At 38.1% G+C, this 19211-nt stretch overlaps 1 protein-coding gene across 1 annotated transcript in view; it reads right to left on the bottom strand.

The window, feature by feature from the left end:
* Window positions 1–214: 214 nt before the first annotated feature.
* Window positions 215–19211, bottom strand: part of STMN2 (stathmin 2) — a 51634-nt gene continuing 32637 nt past the window's right edge. Inside the window, exons 4-5 of the mRNA XM_012663154.1 lie at window positions 10344–10535; window positions 215–1562 (exon numbers count right to left, since the gene is read on the bottom strand). Coding sequence (XP_012518608.1) covers window positions 1503–1562; window positions 10344–10535 — 252 coding nt within the window. The 3' untranslated portion in view covers window positions 215–1502. The remainder of the gene's footprint in view (window positions 1563–10343; window positions 10536–19211) is intronic.

Consider the following 19211-nt stretch of genomic DNA (forward strand, 5'->3'; position numbering starts at 1 on the left):
CCTCCCCCACTGTGCTGGCCTGTCAGAGGGTGAGAGAAAAGAGATGCAACCTACTGCTCCAGAAGGGAAGTGAATCAGCAGGGCACTGGTTTCCTTCAAACTCTAATTATTACCTCTGCTTGTGCGATTGTCTCATTCGATGGCCGCCCTTTTAAAAAAAGCCGAACTCCAGGGCTGGAGACCAGAAGGGGCAAGAGAACAGACCAAACCTTTATTAGTTCACAGAACTCCAATTCTTTATTAATCACAGCTTGCTCACAATGACATACAGGAAAATAGCACTAATGAAGAGTAAATATGCAGGCAGCAACCTTCAGGAGTTGGGAGTTGGGGAGAAACGACTTCAAAACTGCGCTAGGTACTTATGGTGGGTATCTGGTGATTCTCGGTTGGCACAAATGCCCTGCCTCGCCCCCTTAACTTGCATCAGCTTCACAGATGGAGTAATTTATTTATTTTTTTTACTAGGCAGGATTGCCTCACACTGGGGAAGAAAGACCAGCTTGCGTGAAAGTCCGCAGTGTTTCGATTTTGTTTGTGTATGTGTTTTAATGCAACAACCAGCTCACAGTTTCCAAGTGGAAAAATATTCAGTAGCATCATGTACTTGTACTATAGGTAAGAGCTTAAAATGAACATCATCAATCATAGCATCCACAAATAAGCCACCTGACACATTAATTAATTCATTCCATCAAAAGAACTTAAACTAGAGAATTAAGCCCACTTTATGAAGAGCGATTTCATGGCTGCTTGAACCATGTGGATTTGGATGTGTGTTCAGCACTTTTACAAGGTTCAACTTTTTGCTTCTACCCAGATTGATCTCAGATCTGTCTTCTCATCCATCCCTTTTTAAAGCCAAAAGCACATTTGTAGCACATAATCCAGTAGAAGCAGAAGTAAATGCTATGACTGGTGGTTTTTCTTAGCCTGGTTTTATAGTTTCTAGGCAGTAAGTAGATTATGAGCGAACAAATGTGGAGGTTCATGTGGAGTCATAATACCTGTGTGATCTAGGTATGGTCTTAGTCAAGCTCAGAGATTACACAGCCATCCTTCTAGGTCATTAGGCAATGGTGGGTTTCTAGCACCATAGACTGTCTACTGACCTCGTGTTTCTGTTGGAATGGAATTAGACATGGGGAGCTTCAAAAAGAACAGACCTAGCAAATCCATTTGAGTGGAAAGACACAACATCAAAAGCCTGTTACAGGACATGTAAGATTATGAAATAACTTGCATAATGCAATACTTGTATTTTTTAACAAAAATGTAAGTATTTACAAAATAAGATCCAAGGTATTTTTTAAACATCAAGCAAAACATTCTGCAAAGAGACCGCATTGATTTTTTAAAATTTTTGATTCTGTTTTTTTTTGTTTTTTATAATGAGTTCTTTTTAAACCATGTCATACATTCCCCATCCTGATATCGCATGATCCATTATAATATAGGCAGGGGGATTTACTATTGGTGGGGCGTGCCAGACCCTCATCGCTTCAGCCAGACAGTTCAACCTGGAGTTCCTTGTTCCTGCGCACCTCCGCAGCATGCCTCTCCTAAAAAACACCGAAGGGAGAAGAAATGTCACACAGCCATGTTGTCTGGTCCACAGAGAACTAGGATGGCCTGTCTGATCCTTTGCATACCATGCGCTTGACTGGAAATAATCCAGTTTGGTGTCTACGTTTAGGAATTTTTTTCATTTCACAGGAGAGAAAAACAAGGGCCCCAGGAAATGTCACATTAGAGAAGATCTTACAAGACTTACAGTGCCTTTACAAATATATTTAACCTGTTTTTGTTTAAAACTATGATGAAAAAGTCGTATGATTAAGAGAATGTTGAATATTAGGACTACTGTATAAATCTGGATAATAGCAATAAAATATCACATTGTTGATTTCCTCATCATTTTTAATGGTGCCTGATTTTATGATTGCTGATGGACATTGTGGGGGTGTTAGATCCAGGAAGAAGACTTTTTGTACTGCTTCCTAAGCTCTGGATCTCTTCGTCAAGGTCCTTCCTAACTGGAGTCCAAATGACTTTTCCAGTCTTTTCCTACACACACTTGGTATTTCAGTTTAATGGAATTGCCTTTTCATGCAATTTTCAATAATTGAGATCCTAATCTTTTATCTTCTCTGGCCAGGATTGTAAACTTACTCTTTAAGCCCTGTGCCTTTTTCTCCACAAGGATTTTTATGAGATTGCAAATGAAAGTAATCCATTTTCCATTTCAACACCTGCATAAATCTTTCCTTTTAGGTAGAAGTCATTTTACTCTAACTTGTATTACGAGCATTTCTGTTCTTGTCTCATCTGCTATACTTGACTATAAGCTTACTGAAGGCCTGGACTGTGTTTTCTCATTTTTGTTCCACTTGCAGGGCCTAGCAGAGTGCTTTGCAGGTAGCATGGGATTGGTGGATGTTTATTTATATGAGAAACCAAGGCACTAGCCTTAGGTTGGGAACTGAACTTCCTGAGGTGGGAACTGATGGAAGAAAGGTGGGTCCAATATTTTTTAGTACATGGTTCTACATCAGATGACTACAATCACATTGTCTTGCACACCACAGGTGCTAAATTAATGTTTGTTAAATTGAAATTTCAAGATGCTAATTATTAGTAGTAGTATTTATTTTTGTATTTAGAATATTGTTTATATTGCCTCCCCGCTCCCACCCGAAGCTCCAGAAATTTCTTGAGGCTGTATAGATTCCTTTAGTTCAGCGGCAATGACCTTGACCAGCTAGAAAGTAAATCTTATCATTAAAGTCTATTAATCTTAAGGAGCCTATGCTTACAGCATTCTTTATATTATAAAACTGAGCATTTATTAGGCATTTAATATGTACCAGGCCTGCATCAGTACAGATTTTGCCTATATTAATTCCCTTAATCCTCACAACAATCCTATGGTGGAGGCTCTATTATCATCTCCATTTCATAGATGAAGAAACCAAGACATGGAAAGCATAATTTTCCCAAGTTCACTTAACTAATACCTAGAAAGCTAGGAAGGATTTAAACCCAGGAGACCTGGCTCTACAGCCCACCCTCTTAATCATAATCTTAATAAAAATTTTATAGTTATATGGGAAAAGTCTCTCTATCTCTCTTTTTTTTTTTTTTTTTTTTGAGACATAGTCTCACTCTGTCAGCCAGGTTGGAGTGCAGTGGCACGATGATAGCTCACTGCAGCCTCGAACTCCTGAGCTCAAGTGATCCTCCTGCCTCAGCCTCCTGATTAGCTGGAACTACAGGCATGAGCCACCACGCTTGGCTCATCTTTTAATTTTTATTTTTAATTGTAGAGATGGAGTCTTGCTACCTTGCCCAGGCTGATCTTGAACTCCTTGCCTCAAGCAATCCTCCTACCTCGGCCACCCAAAGTGCTGAGACTACAGGCCTGAAAAATATGTCTTTTCAAGTGTAGTTTTTGGGAGAAAAAGGCACAGACCACCCTACACTTCCTTCAAAAATACAAAATTGGAGTAAGCAGGAAGTTGACTCTAGAGAAAGAGATTAAAACCAATTTTATTTAATTGGTTTAAATGAGCCTTTGTATATGTTCAAAAACCATGAAGAGGAGGAAAAAAGCATGTATAGAGAAATCAAGTCCTGTTTGGAAATGTCACAGGGGAAATTAGCATGGATGCAGCTGACTCTTCTTTCTGTTCTGCTATTATGAGGAAAAAGATGAAGCAAAATCTTTTTCTCATTCAGGAAGAAACTAATTAGTGAGAGCTGAGTTCTGGCGAAAATTGAGAAAAAGCCCAGACCATCCCTATGCTGGAAGAAAACAAAGCCTCAAGTGTAAAGATTCATATAAGCCCAAATTTACAAAGTAACAGGAAACATTATAATTAGCATTATTAGGCTATTTTGGAGTACACTTATTAAACTTAAAATTAGTAATAAAGAAATGAATTTTGCCATTGGAAAGAACAAATATAATTTGTGAGCTTGAGAAAATATTTAAAAAAAAAGGGAAATTTAAATAAATTCTTTGAGCTTCCGAAAAAATATTGTTGATTTTCAGGCATTTTTGTCAATCTATTACTTGAACACTTTACATTTAAATGATCAAATATCTACTCATGAAATGTTAATGGGACTTTATATCAAAATGTGGGAGAACCAAAGGCAGACATGCAGGAAGCATGTAATTTTCAACCTAGTTTGATTTTCTGATCAGTAAACTGTTTGCAATTATCAGAGGACCTTGAGTCCAGAGGTTCCTAAGGCAGATACTCAGAGAAAGCTCATCAAGAAGACTCTTTGATAGTATTTATTTCATTATTGAGCTTCTGATATTTGCTAGGTGCTGTCAGAGGCCCAAACATATTTAAATTTACAGTGTTCTCTGCAATTTATCCCCTTCCTCCCATCAATATGAGGGAAACATAACTGGTGTTTTAGTATTGTATGCAACTATGCCTTTCATATATGCAAAAAAATATATGAAAGGCAATCTTAGGAAAAATTCTGGTCCTCTAAGAAATCGTGATTTAGTAGAAAAATTTCTCTACTGGAAATTAAGAAAGATCAGGTCTTTTTTTTTTTCTTTATCTCTTGAAGTCCCTTTAACTTTACTAGATATCAAATATAAAAAAGGGTCTTGGAATAGATGCCCTAGGGTATCAATTCCATTTATGAAATTCTGTTATATGCATCTATTTAAATGCAAGATGAGGTCAATATCATCAGGAATCCTTCTTTTGAGTAATGACTCTGCACTTGCAATACACAAGAGGGGTCAGGAGTGAGCTGTGACAGCCAAGAGAGCATATTTTCATGAATCAAGATGACAGTGATCATGAGGTCATGGGCATCCATGGAGTGTGAACTTTCAATGCTGTTGCCAAGCCTGTTTATTGCGCAGTGTTTGATGACTGAGAAACAACCAGTAGCAGCTTTAGCTTAGTCTAAAAGTTTGGAGTGAAAGAGACTTGCATTCAGATCTAGACTCTGTGGTCTACTGAGCTTTGTGATCTTGGCCAAAGGGCTTCAGCTCTGTAAGGATCAGGTTCTACAGATGTGAAATGGGGATGATAACAGTATTTCCTTTCAGGGTTACTGTTTGGATTAAATGTGATTGTACATGCAGAAAATGCCTGGCTTATAGCAAACAATCAATAAAGGCTACTTTTAAACCCATTTCCTATTTTACTTTTCATTCATCAGGTATGTTCAATAGTAAATGGTTACACAAATGACATCTGTGTAAAATGGAGATGGCACTGTGTCCACCTTTTCGCTAATTGCTTTAGATTGTCGATGATGGTTTAGATCTATTATATACAGAAGGGAGTATTAAAAAAAACCCCACAACGTCTACCAAAAAAATCCCCCCAAAACCAACAAATGACATCTGTGAATCAGAATGACAAGAAAACAAATAAAACTCAGAGGAAAAGAATTCAGTACGTATCGGTTGATAATGGTTGAAATATATACATAAAGGGTTATATATTGTCCAAATCACCTCTTAGGAAAAGAATCACAGAATCTTAATTTCTTAAGAAAAATTATTTTTTAAGCTATATTATATTATGTGATGCTATTGTCACTAAAATTATGGCTGTAATATTTTCATTTGACATTTCCTAGATTATTATACGTGACATTATTGGTTATAGTGAAATGATTTCTTTTATGTCCTAAGTCTTGTACTTCATGGTTGGATAGGGTCAAGTAGTTGTCAGGATTGCCTGGGTTACTTCCTCCTCTCACTCCTGAACACCGGAAAGCTGCTTTGGTATTTGTTACGGTATTATGAGCTGGGCATTCTTGGCAGTGACTAGTGGATGATGCAGTAGAATTACAAAATCAAGAAGATGTGATACAATCTGGATTAAGTGAAGAATTCGACAAGGTTCAGCAGAAATCCTCCTCAATGACTCGCCGGCTTGTTGCTCCCTACTCCCTCCACACATCCTACTGTGTGACAGCTCCTGCGTGCCGAGCTGTAGCTCCACATACTTTTCCTATCGTTGGTTAAATTATATGCTTGATTCAGTCAGTGGTATTTCCACACCTGTTTAGCTATTTGCATTTGAAAAATTTAACTATGTAATTTAATTAAATATGGCATTAATGGAAAACTGTGAGGGTGGAGAAAAAGCTTTGGAAATACTTGAGAGAGTGAAGTATTTATTAGATAGTAGGTGAATCAACTACAAAAGCTAGGGAAAAATTGTAAAAATTCTTTATCCAGATGATTTTGCAGGTGTCTTTGATCTTCATTCAATTTTGAAGAGATTGAAACTGTAAATCATAGCTAATGGGATATAGCGTGAATAACTCAAGACAAAAAAAAGACACAGAACCCCAATAAATGGATACATTTTTCAAAGAGGTCTTGGGTTACATCAAAAGATTGGTCAATAATTTACATTTAAATATTTGACATGAAAATATGTTTAGTTAATGGATGTATTACTATTAAATTGATTATACCTGCTATAACTGATTTTTCACAATTAACTATCTCACTGCAGGTCCTCATCGGGCCTGATAAAGGAGCTCCTACCTGACTAAAAGGGTCGGGTGGGGAATTTTCTGCAGGGTGCTGTGGAGTGCAGTAGAGGAGAAAGGGACACGTTAGGGGAGGAAGAAAGTGTCTCTTTAATCACTTCTGCATTGCAAGAACAGGTGTTTCTCTCTGACCTCCCCTTCCCCAACTCCTTTCCTTCTCTCTCTGTTTCTCTCTCTTTCTACTTATTTTACCACTCCAAGAACAAGAACATATTTAACTTTACCAATGTGTCATAATCCACAGACTGCACTTTTGAGTCTTGGGTATGACTATGTATGTCACCCAAGCTGAGTGACATCAATAGATGAGCCTAATGCAGGTCTTTGTGGCATAGGCATCCCCTCTCCTACACCCTTCTCCACATTTGATTCTTTTCTATATAATAGTCTGGAGTGTTGAGATGAGGTGCTATGGAAACAGGAAATTGAAATAAAAAATGAGTATAACATTCTTCTTTGGAAGAAAAAAGAACACTTACGGAACAAAGATCAAAAATACTTAAATACAATTTATAATGACGTAGGAAAGCATATTTAAGAAGCCTTTAGCTCAGTGGTTCTCAACTATGGCTAAATAATTACTAGAGCCTACTGGTGAGCTTTAAAAATAATACTAATTTCTGGGCCCCACTCCAGACAATTAAATCCGGATCTCTTAAAGAGCTCTCCAGGAGATTCTAAAGTGCAGCCAGGGCTACTTTGGCTTTGGGCTTTCAGTTTTAGCTAAAGGCTTTGAGCTAACATGGCTGGGGCTCCGAAGGGTTTCTGGGAATTTATCAGCCAATGACACTGAGGAAACCATCAGGGACGTCATGGTGAGAGTATGCTCAAATGCTCCATTCTCTTAGCTGAGGAGAAGAGGGACCGAGGGCTGGGTGGTTGGCGGATTGCTGCAGAAGCTCGCACGGAATTGTATCACATCTCTTGCTTAATTGAGAGGCCAGTAAGGGCTGTCAGAATGGTAGGCACTTAGTGTGGTAGCCTTGATGTGGATTTATGTACACTGATGTTCTTCAGTGTCTTTGTATATATTGTCTGTATTGGACCATACTACATGTTGTCCTATTCTCTAATTGTTGGTGCTACATTATAACTGGATTTTATGTTGTCTGCACTGGGAAAGAGATGGTTGGTAAATAACTTTTGATGTTATATCCCCTTCCATTTCCTAAGCACATAGTAGGGACTCAATAAATACTCATTGAATGATTAACTCATTAGTGGTGTTGCTTCCGGAGTAATCATCTTTTGATGTGGCAGATTTCAGAATAGCTTATGTTATACTGGCAGATTTATGCATTTCAAGCATTACTCTTATGATTAACCCTCTTTTTAATTTCTAATCTTATAGGAGCAATTTCATTAAAACAAAAGGCTAAATATTGATCATAATATAAAACTTACTTTGTCCTATTTTAGGAAAAAACAAAGTAGGTTTAATACATACAAACACATGCACAGTATGTAAGCAATTTTGTACTAAATCAACCTATTTAAAATACATCAAATGAATGTAAATTTGGTACCCCCTAAGAAGTACCTCCACTTTATTGAGGAGATAAAAGAGATCTTGGCTAACACTGGTCAAAGATCCTATTAGATTTGAAAAACATCTCTCTAGCTATGGAATACTAGGAAAAACGTTGTCTTAGAAATTATCTGGGCGGCATCATTCGACATGGGATAGAATACTGCCAGCTGAGATTTACATCAGAATAGGCTACAAACCACTAGTTCTCAAACCTGGCTGCATATTGGAATCATACGGAAAGTTTAAAAAAATACAGATGCTGGGTCCTATCCATGAAGATTTTGCAGGTTGATGTCAGGAATTTTAAACACTTGACAGGTTTATTATTTCCAGGAAAAGTTGTATGTAGGTATGCACGTATGTATGTATGGGAGGAGGGGACTAAATCTGGGTGGGAGTGGGAAAGAGTGCAAACAGGCACGGAGCATGGGTGGGCTGGGGGAAGAAAAAAAAAACACACAGAGAAAAATAAATTGCCTATTAAAAGCCAGCACTTCTGGAAATTTGCATAATATGCAAATTTCATGAACTATTTTACAATTGCTATCAAGAGGGCTATGCTCTGTGTTTGCATATGTGCAATTTCAAAAACAAAAATACTCATGGACTGCCAATGTTATAAATCTTGCACTGGATACTAGAGGCCTCATCAAGTATACTGGGCTAGCCATGGTACCAGTACAGGTCAAGTAGGAACCTCTTCAGGCTCTAGAGAAGTGCCAAATGAGGGCAAATGGAGGAAGACTGGTTCAAGGTCAGGGAGTAAATTTTAGCAAGTGAAACTGCTGCATCTCCTGCATCTTAGTAGAGTACTTGTTACAGTACTACCATATGTAACCAGCAGAGAGCCACATTCTGTTGCCTCCTCCAAATCCTGACCTGACTCATTGGGGTGAAACATGATGACATAATTCTGAGTGTATGGAAACACCAGCTTATCAATCAACATTTAATCCAATTTTCAGGTGTTGGCTAAGGCATCCAGCGGCTATTCTGGCTCCTGCCCAAGTCAACACTTGTCCACACACCTCTACAGCCTCAGTGTCTTGCTGCTGCGTCACAGCCCACATACCTTTCCCAGCAATGCTTTCAAAAATTCTTCAAGAGCACAGATGAAAATATCCATGAAATTATATTTTTAAAAGGTTTTACGTCTGATTTCCTTTGGTTCTAGCCTAAGATTTATAGTCAGAGACTGGGAATAAAAACAAAGAATCATCAGAACTTCAGGATGAGGTCGCCTGAACCTCAGATGAGATGGCCCAACTCCAGAGAAGACATGAAACTTCCTAAGAAATACTCAGAAAACAGGAGGCTGATTGGACTAAAAACTCTCAGTGCTCTGAGGACAGGGACAGTCCTGTTTCTCGTTGCATTTCCAATGCCTAATGTGTAATAGTACTGGATTGAGGCATCTTTTTCAGAGATCCTATTTCTCAGTGCTTAATCCAATTTCTAGAAATGGACAAAGCTAAACTGCTCATAGCTATACTGTACAATCTCAAAAGAAAGTGTTTTTGCGGGGGATAGGCGGGAGATAGATGGCAGAGAGCCTACAAAAGAGAGAGGATTTTTCAGAAGAACCCAACACTGCTCATCCTGAATGATGGGAACAAATATATGTTCAGATTGTTGAGAAAAAAGGCACCAGGATATCAGAACCTGATGAAATGAACACCCCCTATTGGCTAATCTTAGCTAGGGTTTCACATAATGTTATTCTACCCTAGTTTGCCATGTGGATTTTCCTGCATGGGAAGAATGGGCTTAGAAGTGTTCATAAATATCCTGGCCTTTTCTGGTAAATATTTTCCTAACTTAATATTTAGATCAAATATCATATATTACTTAATTAAATATTAAATTAAAATTAAATGTTATTTATATTTTATATTAATATTTATATTAATATAACATTTACTTTAATATTTCCAATTTAATATTTCTCCAATATATTGGTTCTTAAGGTTTGTATAGAAGTCTTATACATTTAAAAAGCATTAATCAGCCCCCCTGAATCCATTCATCATTGGAAAATTTGACACAATTCTAGCTTTAATGTTGGATTCCCACTCCTCTACCATGTTGCACCTCCCACTAAGTTAATGCTACACTGTGGGACCCTGCCCATGGTGGGGGATAGTTGTCCTCACACCTGCAGCAAATTTTGACTAAGTCTCTGGTACTCAGGTCTATGGGAGTTCACCCAGCTGTGTTGCATATGAATGTATCCATCTGCTCAGGACTCTGTTGTGATTACCTTTTCCTGCAGACGTTCAATAATAGCAGCTAGATTAGCCTCACGGTTTTCCTTAATTTGTTCCATTTTCAGGATCAGCTTTTCCTCCGCCATCTTGCTGAAGTTGTTGTTTTCCTCCAAAGCCTTCTGAAGGACTTCTCGCTCGTGTTCCCTCTTCTCTGCCAATTGCTTCAGCACCTGGGCCTCCTGAGACTGGGGAAGAAAAACATATCCATCTTACAATTACCCAAAAGCAAACCTAGCAGAATAATGGTCCACCGATTTGAGGAAGCGTGCTTTTCAAATGAATATACATGTAGCCTTGAGCACTGCTGTGGATTCTGTATTCATCTGCATGGCTTAGGGTTTTCTATAGAATATGGTTGGTTGGGATATGCAGTTAGCTGAATTTTCAGCTGTGAAGTTTCTGAACAGACTGTCTTAGCAAAAAAACATTTAACCCTCATCAAGGAGTTCTTTCTTTTTCTTTTTTAAAATAAGTTATTGCTAAGTATTTATGCAGCAGAAAATGCTGAAATTAATCATTAGATGGAAACATTCCATTGAAGCCTGAGGAAAGTAGTTGAGGGCTGGGGCAAGTTCTGATCTTTTTCTTGCCCCATTGTTTTTTGCTCAACGGTAGGCTGGGCCTTACAATGAGCTTTTGAACTTTGCTCAATCAAATCATCAAACTTACTTTCTCTTTTTATTCCATCCTCCCCCTTTTCTCCCCCATAAGCCAAATTCTCTTTGGAACCTGGTAACAGTGCAGACAATGTCCACTTGGCCAGAGACAGCAGAAAGTCCTTGTTCTGACCCCCTCTTGAACATTCTGAGGCCACCTGGGTAATCATTGAAACCCTGTGGTTGCCCAGTGTTGAGAGCAGAAATGTTAGAGCCAGATGAGCTCCCTTTGAACGTGCTCCCCACTTTGATCACTGCAATTCTCCAGCATCAGGAGGCTCTGTACCATGTATGTTAACAATCACTGGGGCACTTGATAACAACTCCGGTGCCTGGTATCTACCTCGAGATATTTGAATTCCAGGGTTCTTTGGTGAGGCCCAGCAATAAGCATCCCTAGTGATTGTAATGCCAGCAGTCCATAGTCTACTTTTTTGCAAAACACACTGGCATGGGCTTTGGTGTCAGTGCTATGTTTGAGCCTTAGCTCTTTTGGTGACTCTGGATGTGTTACTTCTTTCTGTATTCATTTTCTCCTCCAAATTATGCAGCTAGCAGAAGTCTTACCCAATACTAACTTATCCAGCTTTAAGGCGAAATTATTACATATTCATTGTTCCTGGGTAATTCCTTAGGATTGGCTGATGCTCTGAGGTGAGCCTTCAAGGAGTAATTATAAATGTGAATATCTAAACAATGGTAGATCAAAAAATATCCGTAAATGCCCTGTTAAATATATTAATTAACATTGAAAACACTAATAGGAAAACATTTTAGTTGATGGTAGTGGTTGTGAAGGTTCACTGGAGAGATCTTGATGTATAAACAATATGGGCCCTGAAAAGGGGAGAAACCTCTTTTCAAATAAAATTCTACAAGCGTGGTAAAGTCAGACAGCCTTACGAGTCTCTGTTGGTGTGTTTATTCTGACGTTTATCAGGAATAGGTCTGTGGCTCACTGGGGATTAGACAGAAAATCCTGGGAACCAGTCCTGCTTCTTGCTTTAACACCATAATGGTTTCATTGACATTTTTAGTGCACCCATCGCATTCTTGCTTTGTTTTAGCTTTCAGGAAAACTAACACAAAAAATAATGAGAAAATGATAACACAAACTGAGTTCAAAACCAAATGGAGACTTTCTGGAAGAAATATGAATAAAATATTTTCTAGCTGGTTTATCCTCCTGCCTGTAGGTGGGACCGTTGGTAAAGCATCCTGCGTAGATTTTGCTTGTTTACTGTTCCCAGGATTACTGAATTGTTACAAAGAGAAAGATGTGTGCGTATGTGTTTAAAATCTCATGAAAAGTCTTCATGACATTAATTTTTTGGTATCTGGATAAGAATAGTACTTATATGGTTGTTTGTCAGGATCAAATGAAGTAATGTTTGCAAGGTATTTAACACGGTGTTTAATATCAAGTAAGTTAGTACTGAACACATGGTAGTCCTTATTATTGAAAGTAAAACTCAAGGCCCAGTGACTAGAAGATGACATAAACTGAACCTACTGGTACCGCTAAACTTAAATGTAAAACTCTGGCTATCTTTGTGTGCAGAGTATTTGTTCAAACTCCTTTGATTGTGGACGATTAGTGGACTCAGGGGTCCTGATGGCTGATGACAGTCTGTTTCCCTAAGTCCCTCATCCCCACCACACACATGTCCACAGAACAGGGCTGTCCTGAACGGCAATCTTACAGTGAAGTGAGCACCACAGAGAAATAAGAGGAATCAACCTTGGTCCTGCATTTCAGAAAGTTCAATACATGTAATCCGCAGACTACAGAACCTTCTAGAGGAAAAAGGCTGGGTTATCACAAAACAAGGGTGCAATGTGTCCAAGAACTAAAGATTGGATTGGAGCCCTAAGTTCCTCTTGTAATGAACTCATGGCGGCAGCTCCAGGAAACCAAACCAAACCAAATAAATCAAAATAAAACAAAACAGAACTTTTCAAAATTCTCTAATGGAGTAATTTTAAGTTGTTTTTTTTTTTTTTTTTCACCTTAACATACACTTAGGTAATACTCTTGGAGCAACCTGTGCCCATTAGGCCCAGGTGCTAGAGGCAGGTAGCTCTGTGACATTTCTGCTCAGCCTCTTTGGGGTTCCTTCCCGCTCCTCCGCCCACAGATCAGTGTTTCTAACTCGGCCCTAGATAGATCCACTTGGATTTTTCATGGCCATTTGTTTTAAGTAGGTGTGTTTTCAGTAGGAAGTCCTGTGGCACAGTAAAATGAGCTCCAGCCTGGTATTCAGAACACCTGGGTTCACACCCTGCTTTGAGTGAGGGGGGCCACCATAGGGCTTTGGAGACAGACCTCATGGCAAGGGGCCATGTGCCAGCTGCTTCATGCCCTGGATCAGCTAAAAGAGGGTTACAACGGGTAGTTATCAAGAAGCCACCACAACTGCCGAATCTTTCATTTTCAGATGCTCAAATTACTCTAGCACTTTGTTCAGTTGTGTTTTAACTTAATGTTTATATTTGCCTTTGTGATTTCCTTTGTGAAAGAGCCAAAGTCAGAAAGAGACAGCAGGGGAATAGGATTGAGACGGGAAGGCGTTGAAATTAAAAGGATAATATAGCAACACATACGTTTTCAAATTTTTTGCCGTGGTGGGACACATTTGGTCTGCGTGAACTCATACTCCCACAGTTCCCGTTATGAGTAATGTAGAATTCCCATTATAAGTAATGCCTATTGCATTTACTGGAGTGCGGCGTTTGGCTCAGTTTTAAATGCCTCAATTAATGGGGTTAGTACTTTCATAGCCATCGGGGCTAAATGAGATTACAAAGCATAGGTGTCGAGTGCATTTCTTTAGCGCAATTAATGGGGTGAAACAGAAACAGAAAGCAGTATAGAGCGTTATTGCCTGAGTCTGCTGCTAGCTGACAAATACCTGCGAAACTGGGCTGGGCCACATTTCAGTGATGCCTTTTCTTACACTCTGGAAGAGAATGATATATCCACCATTGCCTCAACTAATACATTTGCAGCGTCTAATAATTACCTGTGTTTCAAATATTTAAAGCTCAAGTCCATGAAAAAAATACAGGATGTAAAGTCAATTATGGTGGAAAGTAGTCCTCCCCGAGAAAATACTTATGGTTTCCCATTGTGGTCCCTACTTAATAAGCACTCAATTTTTGAACAAATTCTTCCATGGAGCTAATAGCCATGGGGGCCTCTACTTCATTTCCTAAGGTCTCTGTAACTCCATTGGTGCAGAAAGTCATAACCATTCTTCTTTTTTTGCAGCATAGCATCCAGATATTGCTGCCTGTAACTTCTCTAACTTAATTCCTGGGGAGAAATTGATCTTCACAAGAATATAGTTTAATCTTCTAGTTATATCGTCAAGGAAGAAAACTGTCTCTGATTCCAGTGATCAAATAAGCAGTTAATCAATGAGCAAAGAAGCAGTTAGTCCAGAAAACTGCCCTAAAACATGACATGAAACGAGTGTGAGGCTGTAGAATGAAAACATGATGTACAAAAGTGAAAGCATTTTCCTTCGTTTTTGGCAGAAATAAATTTCTCACCATATGTTCAAATAGGTTATTCCTTTATGCCTTGGTTGGGCAGATTAGCAGGAAGGGATCTTGATTGTGTGGATAGATAGGGAGGCTAGAGAGGAGGGATTTGCTAAAAGCTGATAAAAATTAATTGTTCAAGGAAAAAGTATCTGGCCTTAGAGGAACATTTCTGAATAGCGTGTACCTGACATAGAAGGTCACTGAAATGCTAAAATGGAAAATTAGGGCAAGATAATGATCAGCTGATATAATGCAAATGTCAAGGCAAAATATAGAACTGAGATGTTCCACGTGACATTCTAGGAGACTAAGGAACCTTCTCTGTCTTGCTATTGTAGAAACTGAGCACATTATTGGTGAACACCTTTTCTAGGCATAAACCTCCTCACACTGAACTCAATATCACTGAAATAATTACATGAGAAGTACATGAAGGGAAAAATAAAGCGACAAGGGAGAAGAGTTATTGTACATTTAGGAACACTTTAGCATTTTCCAAAGAGGTTAATTATCATTTCTTATATTACTGAGTATAAGAGTTTAATTACTGTACAAATGAAATGGATGATAAATTTCCATTAATTGGCATATAAAACTCATTTTACTTTATGTACACGTATGAGACTCAAGACTACCTTTTAGCCAGTGCTAGTTTTCCATTTATTTCTGAAGTACACACATTTCTACCATTTTATTTTCTTGTCCCTTTCATAATTTGGGGGATATATTATTCACCATTCAGAACCACTCATCAGACACCAAATCTCCTAGTACCAACATGCTTTTACACTAGCAGGTTAGACGATGTGTCTGTAATTATTGGCTTTACTGCTAATGATGAAAAAACATTATTAATCCAGCTAGAGTCACAATGGCTTTTTGAAATATGACAATTGAATATAATTATGTAAAACAAAAGAATCTAATATTCACTTTGTGTTGAAGAGCCAGAAGCATAATAAGAAATTTCAAATGATTAAAATCCAAAGACCTTTGGAATGAGCCTTTCTGCTAAAGTGTATAATGTGTTAGCACCTAGGAAGAGAAACATGGGAGTGCTCTTCCTCACTGAGAAGATGGCACACAGGAGGGTTTTGTGGCCGTGCCTCACATTCTCCGAGGAGCAGAATGCTTCCTGAAGGCCAAACTGTGACTAATCCGGCACTATGTTTCATACTCCATTGCTATACAAATCACCCCCTCTTTTCCTGGAATCCATTTTTATTGCCATCTACAATGTGAGATACCAAAAAAAAGAAAAGGTACCCATAATAATTAAAAATAAAAACATTTAAAATGCTATAAATTGATATCATAAATGAAAACAACTAAATACAAAAAGGTAAGTTTAACAGGTTTGGTGATTAATGATCCACTTTTATGACATTTTGCGAAGAATAAGCAATGAATCTTCCTTTTAGAGGTTCAGTGACTTTGGAGTTGATTGTGCCAGTAATGTCAGAATGCCAATTAAATCTCACTGGACTGATTTGAGTAGGGTGTTTTTTAATTTTATGTTTTTTTAGAGTGCGATTTATCAATGTCATTAAGACCTTTCAGTTTTTGTCATTTTTTTTCATAATTTTTCAAGCCATTTTTAGTTGGGCTAATGTATTTACATATCTATTACCTATCAAACTGTCTATTCTATGCAATTTCATAAAGAATATTTTATAATATTTAAAAATTTTATGAAATGTATTGTATGGTAGCATTTCAGTATCTGTTAATGAGAAACTTCTTTCTTTTATAAAATCATGAGTTTGCTAGACCATAATCTCTGTGAGGTCGGGAACTGGATGTGTCTTTACATAATAATAGCTGATGCTTTTACTGTGCCTGTTATAAGTCTTTAGGAAGAATAACCTACCAATTCTCACAATAACTCCATGACATATGTTTTAGTACTAGTTTCATTTTACAAATTGATAAAAGAAGACAGAGAGAGATTAAGTGACTTGCTTAAGGTCACATAGCTGTTAAGCGGTGGAACCAGAATTTGAACACAGACATTCTCTTAACCGTACATTCTTAACCACTATGTTTTTAAAGATGTTTTTGAACACTGCACTCTGCTGAAATGACCATATAATTGACTGTTCAAACTGGAACACTTATAAGAATGAAAAAGAAATTATTAATAATGATAACGAAACAAGAGGAGTTAGCTGGAGTTGTCCTGAGCCCACTGGGATGTATGCTTAGCCTAGCTCCGCTGCCTCTTGCTAAACAAATGTTGACAGAATGAGTAAATGATGGATGCCTAAAGTGTTCATATCATTTCACCCATGTGGGTCAGTTACAGTATAGAGACTATGATTTCAAGAAATGAACTTCAAGCTGACCGCATGAGATTAATATAGTCTCTTGGAGGTTATTGAGGACTCTCAGAGATAATCAAAGATGGGAGAAACAAACAGGAAAAAGGCTTACTCTTTTTTTTTTTTTTTATAACAAGCTTCTGCTAGCCAGTCACTGGAGTATTATTTCTGGTTCGGAAGAGCCTGAGGGAGTATTGTCCAACCTAGTAACCAGATGGTCAGTGCTGCAACAGTGTCAACAGATGGGAGTAAGGAGTTGTGGAAACTGCCAGAACATTTAACACAAAGTAAATTTGAGCCCACATAGAGACTCCTCTATGGCAGCCTTCCAGCTATAAACTGAGAAAGTCCCCCAAACCCAGCCTAGGTCACTACCGCCCAGATAGGGTCTCTGTACTCCCAGGAATAGGCCTTAAAGGTAGTATTAGGTGGGGAGAGGAACTCATAAGGTTTTTGATGTTTAAAAAGCCCTAAACAGAAATCATACTTCACATCTATATCCATGCCTATCTTTATATTTACTTTCAGTTAAAATTATTTCACTTTTGTACAAAAATGCTTATCTTATGATAATCAGAAATATTAACGGGCAGTTACAGATTCCTTTGATCATAATCATGGCAAAAGGTATGAAATTAATACTTATTTAAATGAGCTACGTTTGCTAGGAAGAATCTTTAAAAAATATTGCTAGGGAAAGGAATTGGGTCCAGGGCAATGAAAATGTTGCTGACCACTGGGCTAGGTTGGACACGTGTATTTTTGAAAAGCCTTTAGTAACTCCTCATTGCTTACACAATGGAGTCTGCACACTAAACTGGCCCTCAAGGACCCCCTTATCTCACCTGACTACTCTACAACTCCCTACCCAAATCCATTAGTCCAAACTGCTGGTCTACCTACTGCCCTGAATACATGTTTTTCTGTATTATTGTCTCTGTGAATCCTTAGTTCTAGAATCATTTTCTTAGCCTAGGATATTTTCCTGTTTTTCTATTTATCTAACACTATTTATTTTTCCAGTCATCCCTTTTTTTAAAAAAATGACATTTCTTTGAAAAGATGGTATGAGTCACATCAAGTAATAAAATGGCTTCATTTTCTTTAATGACCTCCTATTTCACTTGAAGTCAAAGTCCTGAATACTACCTCTGATTTCAATTCCTCTCACCCTCCCCTTGCTCTCTCTGCTTCAGCCACATTGGCTTCCTTGTTATTTCTCAAACACACCTACCTACCATACTGCCACCTCAGGGCCTTTGCACTTGCTGCTGTGGTTACTTCAAATATTCTGCCCCCAGAGAAGAGCTGCATGGCTCACTCTCTCAGTATCTTCACATTTCTTTTCAAGTGTTCTCTTACTCAAAAGGCTTTTTCTGACTATCCAATAATATAGATTTTTTCACCCTCATGCTCCCAATCCCCTTTGCCCTGCTACATTTTGTGTCATCTAATATACTGTATATTTATTTATTAGCTCTCAGCTCTACTGAAATGTAAGGTTGATGATGGTATCCCTAGTGCCACAACTAGTAACTCCTTGGTAAATATCTGCTGACTGAGTGTCCCCAGATTGGAAATTGTTTGTATTACAGAGTTCACTTAGTGCGATTTCTGATGTCATTTGGCAACTTATTGATTCTAATTTTATTTTAGGATGAAAGTTATCATTTATTTATTCACTTAAAAAATTTGTAGTACTATTTCCAAGCACTATTAAACAAAAGACAAGCCCTGCCTTCATGGAGGTTATAATCTAATGGGAGATACATGGTTAAATAAATAAATACACAAATAAGCATATGCTTATTCATTGTGCTAAGTGCCACAAAAGAAAACTTGGGTACCATGAGAGAGAATATGTGATGAAACCTGGGCTCAGAGAAGTCCCCTCCCCACAGTGAGGAATCAGCATGGAAACTGAGTTGGTAGGTAGCCAGCCAGGAAAGCCAGTGTGAGATGTAGAAGATCCTGTTACTTACAGTACATCCTGAGTTTCACCTGCATTGGTTCTGACAATGTAAAGATTAAAATCACAGCATGGAAGTTTCTTTTTAACTTTCTGAATTTCTATACTAATGTAATTCTTAGGGAAAAATATATATGTGTATTTTATATATAAATATATACACACACACATACATAGAAGTAAAATTGAATCTGAATTATCATCTGGTATCAACTTAAAAACCTTAGGCCTAAAGTTTCCCCATTGTTCACCTGTTCACTAGGAGTTTCTGGTCTATTCATCTGTGTCTGTGCCGTCCGACTCAACAGCCGCTGGCTGCGTATGACTATTAAGCACTTGAGGTCTGGCTGATATGAGTAGGAGTTG

Source organism: Propithecus coquereli, unplaced genomic scaffold (genome assembly GCF_000956105.1).
Source record: "Propithecus coquereli isolate 6110/MARCELLA unplaced genomic scaffold, Pcoq_1.0 Scaffold8, whole genome shotgun sequence".
Taxonomy (NCBI): domain Eukaryota; kingdom Metazoa; phylum Chordata; class Mammalia; order Primates; family Indriidae; genus Propithecus; species Propithecus coquereli.